This window comes from Phocoena sinus, chromosome 1 (assembly GCF_008692025.1).
Source record: "Phocoena sinus isolate mPhoSin1 chromosome 1, mPhoSin1.pri, whole genome shotgun sequence".
In the NCBI taxonomy this organism is placed as follows: domain Eukaryota; kingdom Metazoa; phylum Chordata; class Mammalia; order Artiodactyla; family Phocoenidae; genus Phocoena; species Phocoena sinus.
The window spans coordinates 59,533,640-59,547,491 of NC_045763.1; the positions used below are offsets into that span (position 1 = coordinate 59,533,640).

At 37.6% G+C, this 13,852-nt stretch overlaps 1 protein-coding gene across 3 annotated transcripts in view; it reads right to left on the reverse strand.

Annotated features, from left to right (window-relative positions):
- Positions 1–633: 633 nt before the first annotated feature.
- Positions 634–13,852, reverse strand: part of RPE65 (retinoid isomerohydrolase RPE65) — a 60,144-nt gene continuing 46,925 nt past the window's right edge. For 2 of the 3 annotated variants that reach the window (XM_032633389.1, XM_032633393.1), the window contains exons 7-15: positions 13,517–13,664; positions 12,076–12,157; positions 11,705–11,837; positions 11,455–11,594; positions 10,661–10,790; positions 3,842–3,956; positions 3,650–3,744; positions 3,424–3,535; positions 1,019–2,131 (exon numbers count right to left, since the gene is read on the reverse strand). In XM_032633389.1, the coding sequence (XP_032489280.1) occupies positions 1,980–2,131; positions 3,424–3,535; positions 3,650–3,744; positions 3,842–3,956; positions 10,661–10,790; positions 11,455–11,594; positions 11,705–11,837; positions 12,076–12,157; positions 13,517–13,664 (1,107 nt within the window). In that variant the 3' untranslated portion in view covers positions 1,019–1,979. Of the gene's footprint in view, positions 2,132–3,423; positions 3,536–3,649; positions 3,745–3,841; positions 3,957–10,660; positions 10,791–11,454; positions 11,595–11,704; positions 11,838–12,075; positions 12,158–13,516; positions 13,665–13,852 lie in introns of all 3 variants that reach the window. The other variant, XM_032633382.1, reaches the window with a different exon arrangement.

Here is a 13,852-nt window from a genome sequence, read left to right on the forward strand (position 1 = left end):
ATTTGTTTATGGATGGGACATGATTCTCTAGATTCCCCTAGATGAATACCTCTGATTCTTAGAAACCAGGTTACTTAATTTTTTCAATCTGACTTTCCAAGTTAATCCTTCTTGCCTGACTTAAATCTCTCTTATTCTAATGTAAGTTTTTAAAGCTCAAATTCCATCTTTGCAATTGAAAACAGCTCCTAAGCCTTCTTGGTATAATATTAGCAATGATTATATAGACAATTCCAATTTTGGTGAAATGGTATTGTCAGAATGTTTTAGTCAGATGTGCCTCTCTCCCTTCTTAACATTGTGGTGATCTCCACAGAGCACAGGGCTCAAAATGGGATCCTGCAACAGGAGACGTGGGCACACCAAATTGCCAGACTTGCTTATGGAAAAGGAATGGGAAGAAGGCAGGAAATGATCGGCAAGTGTAGGAAGTGACAGTTTGGGGAATTCTCTAAAATTTAAAGACTTAAATAAGTATAAAACTTAGTAATTATTCAGTAATTTATTTTCTTCATTTTTAAAAGAAATGGATAAATGGCCTTCTTTGTGGAACTATGTTCATGTGCCATGTCTAGAGACAAAAACAACAACACATATTCCATGTTATTTTCTGGCATTTTTCTTTTTATTTTTTGAGATATCTAGCTCTACCTAGGAATTACCCACAAAGAAATAATGATTACATTAAAAATCCACAGGGGGAAAAATGATGGAAAAGACCAGTAGTTGAGCTTAGATCAGCTGTGTATGATTTTACTTTATAATTTCCACTTTCTTGTAATTTTAGATTTTCTTTGAAAAGTATGTTTTAATGAGTATTTATAATTTTAAAAAACGAGTTTGCATTTTATCTAAATAAAGAAATCAAATGGATGCATCAAGTACACTAGTCAGTCTGTTCCTTCAAGCTGTTTTTACTTAGTCAAACACAATACTGATCATCTTAAATACAATGATATGTAATACTTTTGAGCATAATATAGATGCCAGGATTAAGATATAGAATAAACATTTTTGACAATCTTCATTTTTTTGCAATATCTAGCTCAGAAGAGAATAATTTTAAAAACATAAATACTTAAAATATATTAATATTGGAAAGTTAATGACAATATTTCTCTTTTTTCACTTTCAGGTGATTGCACAGTGCTTAAATATAATTAAGCAGATGAGGCAACAAAGTATAACCCCCCACACACATATTATTACCCCATACTCTGATTTTAAACAGAAATTATATTTGTCAGTATTTTATGCTCTGTTTTTCAAAAAAATTACAGTCACTACTATATGTAATTGCTTGGATGTTATGTAAGCTTTTAATAGATAACTTAATCTCTGAGAAATTATTTGGTTGAGAGCCCTCAGTGGATTAGAGATAGGTTTCCTCATTGTAAAATCAGAAATAGTAGTAATTGCTTATATTAAATGGAAATGTTAAAGTTTATAAAACTTGAGAATCTTTGAACAATAATATATATATGCATACAATTACAATGATTGTCTTAGATGATAGTCCCTGGTTTGAGAAAAAGTTTGGTTTGACATGTAATAATTAAGCCTTTTTGCAAGATACTGCTTTGACTTGGCAAAGCCCCATACAAATCAGGTGTAGAGGACTGGCTTTTAAGTGTTAAAAAATAATTGGAGCAGATAGGTACCTAAAATACACTTTTATAATAGGAATAAAAAACAGTTTAATAAATCCACATTCATTTGCTCTTTGATTGTAAATATATAAAGAGTTTTTAGTTATGATGTGTCTGTCTCACAGAGAACGTATGATTACCTAAATATGCACTTTTTTTTAAAAGGAATTGCTTACTCAACTCTGTGCGTTCTGTAAAACACTGCAAAATTGTGTGCATCTGCAAGTTAAAACTCATATACAGCAGGCTAGAACTGAACAGAATTTCACTGCAGACCTGACTATGTTGTTCTGGGTTTTGTCACCAGAAACATATTAGGCTAGAATGTGCTCAGGATTTTTTGAACAGTCCATGAAATGTGACAGGGATGTTAATCTCCACTTCAGCCCTGGCAACTTCACTCAGATCCTTGGCATTCAGAATTAGGAGATAAGCGGGCTTTTGACCTGCCCCAGGGCTCACCACCACACTCAGAACTACACCTGTTAATCAGAAGTTAATAAGGCAATGTTGAATTAAAAAAGAAAAGCCCATAGCAATAGATTAAGTGTCACTGAAATAATACAGGAAGCAAGGAAGCATTACATTGACAAATAAAGAAAACCAGATGCCTTGATATCTTGCTCTGACTCTTCTACCACCTGGCTGTGTGGTAACCCTGAAAGGGATTTTAAATTTTTCATGTCCCCTGGACTATAAGCTCTAAGAAGGGAGTGACTCTATCTGTCTTGCCCACTGTTGTATCCCAATAGCCTACTGCAATGATTAGAACATAGTAAGTATTCATTAAACTCTTATTTAATGAATGTTTCTGTGTTTTTATCTGTATCATACGATTTAACACCTGTTCTACCTACTGCAAAAAAAAAAATGTTGTGACAATCAAGTGAAAAATGTATATTAAAAGACTCTGGGAATTCCCTGGTGGTTCAGTTGTTAGGACTCCGCGCTTTCACTGCTGAGGAAGCGGATTCGATCCCTGGTCGGGTAACTAGGATCCCGCAAGCTGAGCGGTGTGGCCAAAAAAAAAAAAGACTTTGAAAATGGTAAGGTATATTATTTCTATAATTTCCAAGACCTAGCTGGAAGCTTACTTCCTTCAAACAAAATAAGAACAAACTTTTTGCGGTTTTGACTGGAAAGGCTGTATATGTAAAATCACTTAGTGTAAAACGGCTCTACAATTCTTTATTTTATTCATTTCTCTGTGGTTTTCCATATTTTAATCCCAGAGAGGATAACCTACCTCCTTGTCCCGGATAATCAATAGTTAACTAAGATGACTCTTTGTAACTGAGTTGCTGTTTTATAGGCTGTTGCTCTGGATCCCTTTCTAGCCCCAGCTTACTGAAAGGAAAAACCAAAACTAGAAACACAAAGCCTCATCCTCATTCTCTTGGATCTGTTAGAATACTCAGTTTCCCTCCTTAGAACTCTATCCCTTTTCAGAAATGTATCTAGGTCAGGAAAGGCAAAAACCTAGACCGCATGCTGCTCCTTCTTCCTCCTCTCCTTCATCTAGAGCAGACATTGATGTTCCATCGTGACACCAGATGGTGCTTTAGCATTTTTCCAACAGTACCAAATGAAACCTGACCATAAGATAAAACTTATTTTCAAATAAGTTTAAATTCTTTAGTGCTGTCCCATTCAATAGTATAAAGGATTATTTCTGAACATTAGGGAATAATCAACATAACTCCTCTCTTAATTAACTAACTATATGAACTGCAATGAAAAGAGAGTGTTCAGACACATCTATTACTTTCATTACCGTCATCTTCCTCCAAGGCATCTGGGTGAGAAACAAAGATGGGTTCTGAGGGGTAGGAATCAGGCTCTTGCCATACCCAAGTTTCTTTAGTTTTGACATTCAGCTTACAGAGCTGCTTGTAAGAAAGAAAAGTCAATCAATCAGTCAGTCAATCAGTCAATATGCTCTACTTGACTAGCATGTGACTCAAAGTACTGTTTGAATATTAGGAAGATGGATTAATTACCCTGTCTGGAACAAAGTGATTCAAGCCAAGTCCATATGCGTATGTGTAAGGTTTCCCACCATACTTCTGGTAGTTGATCTGAGGAAATTCAAATGCTGCAAAGTAGAGCACGTGCTTAGGAAAACTCGTTAATCTCTTTGAATGGAACATTTTGTTCTCTCTCATGTGAGGTTTTTTCCTAAATCATCTCACCTTGGCGAGGCCCTGAAAAGAGAACTTCAGGTTCCAGCCAGATGGTCTCATCACTGCACAGAATTGCAGTGGCAGTTGTGTTGGGGAGTGTGACTAAATTCTTGCCTGTGTCAGCCTAAGAAAGAGGACAACAGAAACCTCAGTGATCAGGAAAGAAAAATCAAGCAGCCATAAATATAGTCTTCCCAAGTTTTGTCTCCTGCGTTCTTCATTTCTTAAGTCAACATGTAGGGAGAGGCAGTGCAGAAAACTCTAGAAAGGGGAGCCCAGGAACATGACTGGGAAAGCTGTCTGTGTCCACATCAGTCACTGGCTGTGTATCACTGGGAAAGTCATACAACTTCATAAGCCCTCAGTCTTCTCATCAGTGAAATGAGACTGACCTTGAAGAAAATTTACAGCTCTGAGGATGGGCTCTGGAAAAAGAAGTATTTTTCTGCAGAACAACAAAGACTTCAACCTCTAGGTATCCATACAGTGTTTGTCTCCTTTATAGTTAGGCTATATCTTTATTTTATTTGAAAACAAAATCATACTCGTAAGTTGTCAAAAAAGAAAACAAATTAAAAAACTACTGACCAGGTGTTTTCTAAGATCTCTTGTCACCCACATTGCTCCCACGTGATTTTTCAGATTATTTTATGAAAGGAATGAATATCATGAGCTCTTTCAAAGAACATATTCATTTAGTAATACCTGCATCAAATACTTAAATACATGTTTTGTGATGGACTCTATTCTAGGCATTTGGGATATTTCAGAGAACAGAGTCCCTGTCATCATGAAGTTTTCATTCTAATTTGGGAACATAAACAATATAAATATAATTAATAGACAAAGTGTTTAGTACATCATGAATGTGAGGAAAAAGAATAGAGCAGAGTAAGGAGAATCAGAAATGTGAAGAGTAGGTGAGTTGTAATTTTAGTAGGTGGTCAGGGTGAGCCTCATTGAAAAGGTGAAATTTGGGATAAAACTTGTAGGAGATGAAGGAAGCTAGCAATGCAGGTATCTGGGGAAGAGCATTTGAGCAGAGAGAACAAACTACAAAGGCCTGAGGTAGGAGTATGCCAAAGGTCCTTGAAGAACATTAAAGAGACCAGTGTGGCTGCACTGACTGAGCTCGGGGGAGAAGAGCAGGAGAGGAGAGTGGAGGGGTAAAGACTGATAGGGCATTGTGAGGTCTTGGTCTTTTTCTGTGAGTGAGAAATGGGAAGTCATTGGAGGGTTCTGAGCAGAGCAGTGGCAGGCTCTGATTTATTTTTAAAAGAATCACCCTGACTGCTCTGTCGAGATCACTTTTGCAGCTCAATATTAAAAAAACAAACAACCCAATCCAAAAACGGGCAGAAGATCTGAATAGACATTTCTCCACAGAAGACATACAGATGGCCAAGAAGCACAAGAAAAGCTGCTCAACATCCCTAATTATTAGAGAAATGCAAATCAAAACTACAATGAGGTGTCACCTCACACCAGTTAGAATGGGCATCATCAGAAAATCTACAAACAACAGTTGCTGGAGAGGGTGTGGAAAAAAGGGAACCCTCTTGCACTGTTGGTGGGAATGTAAATTGATACAGCCACTTTGGAGAACAGTATGGAGGTTCCTTAAAAAGCTAAAAATAGAATTACCATATGACCCAGCAATCCCACTACTGGGCATATACCCAGAGAAAACCATAATTCAAAAAGACACATACACCCCAATGTTCATTGCAGCACTATTTACAATAGCCAGGACGTGGAAGCAACCTAAATGCCCATCAACAGACGAATGGATAAAGAAGATGTGGTACATATATACAATGGTATATTACTCAGCCATAAAAAGGAACGAAATTGGGTCATTTGTAGAGACGTGGATGGATCTAGAGACTGTCATACAGAGTGAAGTTAAGTCAGAAAGAGAAAAACAAATATCGCATATTAACGCATATATATGGAACCTAGAAAATGGTACAGATGAACCGGTTTGCAGGGAAGAAATTGAGACACAGAAGTAGAGAACAAATGTATGGACACCAAGCAGCAAACCACCAAACCACCAAAGCAGCGACAGGTGGGGGTGGTGGTACGATGAACTGGGAGATTGAGATTGACATGTATACACTGATGTGTATAAAATGGATGACTAATAAGAACCTGCTATATAAAATATATATATATATATGTGAGAGATACAAAAATAAATAAATAAATAAAATACATGTAAATTAAAAAAAAAAACGGGAGATGAAAGAGTGAAATCAGGGAAACCAGTTTGTCTTGTAGTAGTCCAGTCAAAAGAAAACAATGGTTCAGACTAGGCTAGTAGCATTGAAGTCAGTGAGGAGTGCAAGGTAGAGCCAAGAGGATTTCCTGATAGTTAAGATATGGGGTGGGGAAGAGGCATGAAACTGAGAAAGGAGTCAAGAAGGGCTTCAACGTTTTTGGCCCGAATAATTAAAAGTTGGAGTTGTCACAGCAAAGATGGGGATTACTGAAGGTAATTTTTGGTAGGGGAAGAGGAGAAGTTTAGGTTTTGTCTTATTAAACTTGAAGTGTTTATTGGACATCAAAATAAAGACATGGCATTGGCAGTAGCATATAAGAACCTTGAGTTAAAAGGAAAGTTGGAAGTGAAATTCTAGGCTGCTTTAAAGCATGAGTCTTTACAAAGGGAGTAAACGTACAGATAGAAGATAGAACAAAGGGCTGAGTTCTGGTGCCCTCCAACATTAAGGGGTTTTCAAGAGAGGAATGAGGGGATAGGTGGTGGGGGCAAGAAGAGTTAAAAGAAGGATTTTGTAAGAGGGCAAAATAATAGCATGATATGCATGATTTAATGAAAACAGGAGGAGAGCGAGACACATGAGAGAGGGGGAGAATTGTAGAGTGTTGTCCTGGAGAGGGTGAGGAAGGATGGGAAAGACTAGTTCTGAATAGGATGATGGATAATTCGGTATGAGTACAGATGCTGGTGGGTGGGTAGATGTGGTGGCAGGAGTCTATGTTCTTTTCTGATTTCTTTCATTTGTTTCAGTAAAATAGGAAGCAGAGCCATCAGTTGAATATGAGTGTGGAGGTGGGAGGTGTTAGAAGGTTGAAGAGAGGAGGGTGTGAAATATTTAACTAGGAAAGTGAAGTTGGGAAATGTAGCAGTAAGGTTTGTGGTCATGTACTTTAAAATGGGCCAATTAACACAATTGTGTGTTTTTAGCACTTAATTTCACCCTTAGAGGTACAAGCATGGAGTGGCTGGAGGGTTGAATTTAACTAGGATTATGATTTTGACAAATAAGTTCTATAAAGTAAGAAAGAGGGAAGAGAGATGAAGATCTACTCAAGGGGGTGATTACAATGATTAACCATGAAATTGTTATTGAATAAGGAGGGAAGGTAAGTCCTCCAGGGAGTGAGAGATGATGATAAGGTAATAGGTTCAATAGATTGGAGGTTCCTGGTGGGAACTGCAGTAGGGCAAGTAATCTTGAAAGATAAGAGGTGGTAGTGAGAATGTGTCATGCATGAAACCAAGGTCATGGTAGAAGCACAGTCAAAGGTAATGGCAAGGTCAATTGCATGCCTGTGGGGAGTGAGTGGCTGAGATAGAATGGAAGACAAAATCAGTGGAAGACATCATGGAACTGAGAGGCCAGTTGTTGGAAGAGTCACCTATGATGTGTATATTGAAATAACTGAGAGTCAGGAGTAGATCAGGGGAGTGTGACACTGAGCCAGAAGGGAGAAGGAGTGGTGGTTAATTGGTGAGAATAATAATGAGGGGTGTATATATGTAAATGTAGACATACCACTTGGCTATATACTTAGCTGAAGTGAGATTTGAAATTGGAAGATTTTAAGGGTGGGTGGAAGGAGCAATGATCTGGAAGCAGCGAAGTGGAACAAGTGTACGACAACCCCAGGCCCAGTGGTACAAGCGCTGTAGGAGGAGAAACTGCTACCCCTGGAAATTGCTGCTGAAGACACCAGTGTCCTAGAGAAAATGTCAGATTTTTTGGTAAAAGAAAGAAGGTGGAAGGAACCTTCTGAGCAGAGGATAGATGGAATTTTTCTGGTATGTACAATGAATTAAAAGGAAATAGTGAAAGATTTTCAGGATTGGGAAGAGATGGGAGGTGAGGATGGGTCTTGTGAGATTCTGTGAAGTGGGGCCTCGAGGCACTTCATGGTGATTTTGGGAATGAGAGAGCGGCATGTGTGCATACATACATATTTATACATGTATTCAGTAAGTTCAAATGTTGATGTCGAACACATTACTTATGTGACTGTAACTTTAATGATTTTACTCTGTCGTATCTTATTTTTTCCACCATTAAGTTAGGGTTTTTAATGTAAGAGATGTGTAACATTATCTTTGCTTTCCAAACTAGCTCCTTATTTTCACTCTTCCCCCTCACTATTTTTTTAACACATGCATTTATCCCCTGACCCAGCAATTTCACTTCTGAGAGTCTATCCTATTGCTATATCTGCACATATATAAAATAACATACATACAAAGTTATTCCTTGTGACATTATCTTTAACAGCCAAAGAATGGAAACAACTCTGTTGCTCAGCAGTGAGGGACTTGGGTATGTTCACAAAAAAGAATACCGTGCAGTTGAAGAAAGCAAGATCTTCAAAATATATTTTAAAATGAAAAGAAGCAAGGAACAAAAATGTGGATATAGAAAGTTACTTTTTGTGTAAAAATGGGAAATAATAATTATATATATTTATATTTTCTTATATTTGCATAAACAAAGGAAAAGGAAAGACATTAAAAGTTACACACAGAAGTGAAGGGGGATGGTATGGAATGGAGGCAGAGAGAGGTTGGAGTGACACTTCCAGTGTGTACCTTTTTAGATCATTTTGAGTTTTTGCCCATTTAAATTCACTGCCTATTCAAAAACAATAAAAGTATATTTTAAAGATATCACTGTTATATTAATCACTAAACTGGAAACTTCACTCATACTCTTTCCTCTCCTTCCTTCAATCTGTTTATCTCTTATTTCCCTAATTTATGACTTATTTTTCTCTTCAAACTTTTAAAAGTGCAGGCTATAGTAATTGCTCCCACATTCTCATCAATTGCTCACCTTTATTGCCTTGAAACCTGATTTCTGCCTCTCTCCCTACTCCCCTGGAGATCACTAGATCTGGTTTTTGGCTCTTCATCTTCATTCTTTTCAACTTGTCTGTATACAGCAGTGGGCACCAGTGAAACCCTTCTCTTGCCTTATCATGTGGCATTATCCTCTTAGCTGTAACTAGGGCCCTTTGGTGACTTTTTTCTCTTTCTTTTTCTGACTCCTCTTTTCTTACCACTTTCTGCACATGGGTGTTTCCCCAACTTTTGTGCTTGGCCATCTTTTCTTTTCTTTCAGCATGTTATGGCTATCAAGTTCATCATTTTTAAAATAAACAAATTTGTATGTTTCTTTTAAAACACTCTAAAGTATGAATTTTTCCTGCTAGCGGTCTTATCTATCTTCATATATTTGATCGTCATTTCAATTCCAATAACTATCAGCTCTTTTCTTCTGACCCTACTTTGTGTCACAAGGACCTGCACTTCCATATGAAAGCCTACAAGATGTCTTCACGAAAATGTTGTTGATGCTGATTTTGCTGTTGATGATGATTATAATCAATATTATTTAACACTTACTTTGTGTGAGGGACTATATTCAGTGATTGACATATGTCACCTCGTTTATTGATCACAAAAATCCTGTATGGTGGATATAGATAAAGAAAAGGGGATTTAAAAAGATTAGATGTCTTGCCACGAATCAAACAGCTAGAATGCTGGAAGCCCTGGTCAACCTGAAGTCAGCCCTTTTACTCATTCTCCCCACTTCCTCATAGTTCTACAATTCAGGTTTATCTCCAGACCTGCTCTGCCTATTACATTTCCTATTTCCAAAGGTATCAACACTCTAGACACATAGGCTTAAAGGATCTCTATGGTCTTTTGCATGTCTAAGACTTAATTCATTCTACCATCCAATCAAATGTAAGATCCTTTTAATTCTACCTGTAGGAACTCTCACTTTTGTCGGTTTGTCTGTTCCTACTACCACTACATTTTTCTATCACTTGAGTGATTTTCATTGTCTCCAATCCCAGGTCCCTCATCATCATCGTTTCTTTACTTCCAATACTACTTACACACAACACAGCCTTATTTTAGAAAATCAAAGCTGCAAATAACCTTAGTTATTATTTAGTCCAATTTACTTAGGTTTCTGAGCAGGCAACCGAACTGTAGGGGAACTTGTTCACTGAGTGACTTGCTCAGGGAAGCCGGACATTTAGTAGCAGGGACAACTAGAGTAGTCAGTACCCTTGATACCCAGTCCACCAGCTCTGAATATGGCTTTCTTCTGTTCAAAACCTTGACTATCTCCCCATCACCTGTCAAATAAAGCACAAACCTTTTGGCCTGAAAGCCTTCAAAGACTGCCAACCTACTTTTTTTTAAGCTTTTTTGCCCACTTATTCCACTGTTTTTGCTTATGTTCTAACCAGTTGGATTGCAATCACTTTGAAAGGATTTTGTAAATAGAAGAACAACAGGTTTAGAGTCAAAACCTAGTTTTCGTTTTGACTCCACCACAGTTGGATTTTGCTGAGTCATGTGACTCTTCTGAGCTTCAGTTTCCTCGCTTATAAAATGAGGGAAGTGGAATTAATTTTTAAAGTTCCTTCCAGCTCTGAAATTTCAGGACTTTACGTATAAACACACAGCAGGAGAAAAAATCCTGAGTGAGATGAAACATTCTGGTTATATCTGAAATCTATGTAGAGGGTGGTTACCTTGTCAGTATTCAAAGGAAGTACATATCTCCTAACTTCAGGCTGGGGAGCCTTTCTGGCATTTCTTTTCACCTCTTCCCAGTTCTCACGTAAATTGGCTAAATATAAGTAATTATAAACAAATTCAAATCTGCAAAAATAAGAAGTCAAACATGAGGACAGCCAATTACAAATAATTTAGAGACATGCTTCATGCCTTTTAAAAGCACAAGTGCCTCCCTATTCTTCAGACCCCAACCCAGAACCTGCTAAAGACTCAGGAATCCTGGAGCCATTTCTCCTGCCCACATCTGGGTGGAGAAAAGAATCCTGCTCATGGATATGTTTTAAATAACAACAGCCTTTAAAACATTCTGCTCTGTTTCTCTATCACCATTCTGTCTGTGTCTTCAGGGGCTACTGTCTTTTTTAGCGACCTGCTGTTTTGAAGAAAGCATATCTCTTTTTCCCAAACCCAGACTAGAACTAGGAGTTCTAGGCTCCCCAAAGGATCTTGTTAAGTTTGAGTGAAATTAAGCTTAAGTTTACTCATCAAGTCACAGAATCTTTTATTTTCAGGTCTGGTTCATGGACCTGATCAGTTTTTCAACCATTAACCATAGTTTTGAGGTTCAGTTTAGTGTTTCTGATTATCTAAACTCCCTACAGCCTTTTTAATCATATTTTGTGACTTAAGCATTCTTCTTGCTTTTTTAGATGTAATTCAGATTAAATACTGAGAGCGGCATCTCCGAAAAAACCCTAATTTCCAGGAACAACTGGAGATGTAACATTTATCCAATGTCCTTTCTTACCCTTTCCAGCAACAGAGATCCACAACCAGAAACTCACTGTCTTCATAGGTATTGATGTGATGGAAGAGGTTAAAAGGAGATGTCCTGTATTTATTATTGATATACTTTTTTCTTTTTTTGTCAGCAATATGAAGCCAAACCTTGAAAAGTAAAGAGAATATTTTGATGCATTTAAAAAGAAAAAAAAGTGTGCATTATGAAAGACATATTCTTCAGAACCATAAAGCTGACAAATAAATGTAAGACTTACCCCCATGGTTTCATTGGACTCAAAACAATCCAGGTAGTTGGCTCCCCAAAGACTCCATGAAGAAAGGAACTTGAACAGGTTAATTTTGACTGGTGTCTCCACAAAAACAATATAGTTGGGAGTCAAACCAAAACTGTTCAGAAACAGAAATAAACTTGTGAGTGGGAAGGGTTGATTCTCAAACCACAGAGAAATATGTACACATGAGGTACGCTCAGTTATATGAATCAACAGTGTCTACATGAAATTAACTACATTTAAATTTAGGTTTCTGCAAGAAAATGTCATGATCAGGATTGGTATCAAAGGTAGGCAAAGCAGATCTTTAAACCTGAGTTTTCCTGAAGATTCATAGCAGGCCTTCAAGTTACCTATGGACGTAAGATGGCTTGAATCGGTCACTGCAGGGGAATTGTACAACGATCTCTGACTTGCTTATTGGATCTTCCTTGTCTGAAATAAAGTGGTTTCAAAAGGCTGTGGAACAGCCTCTTTTTTTTTCTTTTAAAAATACAAAGCATTTAGAACAGCTTATGCAAGCAAAGAAATACATTTTCAGATCTTGATTTTTTAAACAGTTTATTTCCATTTTCTCAGTCACTGGCATTTCTTAGAGAAATTTCACACGGAACTGCAATCACCCAGGAAAATCCAAATAGCAGTAGATTTGGAAAGTATACTCGAACAGTGTGTGGCAGACAGGGTACAGTGGAGTCACATCTTACATCTGGAGGTGGGTTCTAAGTCAAGGGAGTAAGGCAAAATTTTAGTATGGTCAAAGTGCCTTTTACAATCTCTTAAGTTTTCTATAAAGTTATGGCATATGTGTTTTGGGTCCATAGCCCTTTACAATAATTCTTAAGCACATATAAGTTTATTTACTACTAAGGCAGTGTCTTCAAACCTTAGTGTATATTAAGAACCACATAAAAATCTTCTGAAAATACTGACTATGGGCTCACCCCTAGAATTACTCATTCAGTCTACCTCAGGTGGGGCTCAAGATTTGTATGTAAAAATCCATATATACTCAAATAATTCTATTATCAAGATCATTATCAAATTTCTGGCAATGAATGGAGGATGAATGGAGAATTCTAAAGCGTACTCTCTTCTGTTTTAATATTCTTTCTCTATAGTATATGAGTTAAAAGGTTATGTTTTTAGTTTTGGGAATTAAATACACACAAAATACTTACTACACTTTCATATACATGTGTGTATCCTATTACACATACACATGTTTGTTTAAAATCTTAATTTTGTCTGGCACATGGATAAGTGCTCAATAAATATTTGCTGGATTCAAATCTAAATCTTATATGATCAAAGTCACATATACACTACATCTTTGAAACACTGTAGAATAGAACACGGCAACTTATTTTTGAAGATGTCATTTCCTGCTATGATGCTCTTTAGCATTGGTCCCCTGGTAAGGTAAGGGTGAGGGGCAGTTGTCCTAAAATCTGAGAGTAATTTAACTGTCCATATAGTGCTATCCTGATATTTCTGATCTGACACCCTGTATTTCCAGTAACTTTCTCATGTTATAGATACTTCTTTTTTTTTTTTTTTTGCGATACACGGGCCTCTCACTGTTATGGCCTCTCCCATTGCAGAGCACAGGCTCCGGACGTGCAGGCTCAGCAACCATGGCTCACAGGCCCAGCCACTCCGCGGCATGTGGGATCTTCCCGGACCGGGGCACGAACCCGTGTCCCCTGCATCAGCAGGCGGACTCTCAACCACTGTGCCACCAGGGAAGCCCCTAGATACTTGTTTTAAAAAGAGTCAAAGTGGTAAACTGACCTGCTTGTAGTGGAGGGATCTTTACAATATTGTAGGCAATTGAAAAATTTTTCCCAAAGCAATTACCAATATTGTAAACAGTCCCCATCATTTTCATGTGGGGGTGAGCAGTGGCTCCATTGACCGAGACATAGTTGCAAAGATCAACCTATGGAAGGAGAACAAACGTCACCCATGTTAAGAGGAAGATCGTATTACACCTTTGGTTCCTCAGTCTGACCCTCACCGTTACCACTTGCACCCTCACCCTAAGTGTGCTTTCTCTTCTTTCCATCTCTCTGGGTCTTACCCTCTTTTAAGTCTGTAGAAGTCCCCATCTTTAGTGCTGAGCTCTCC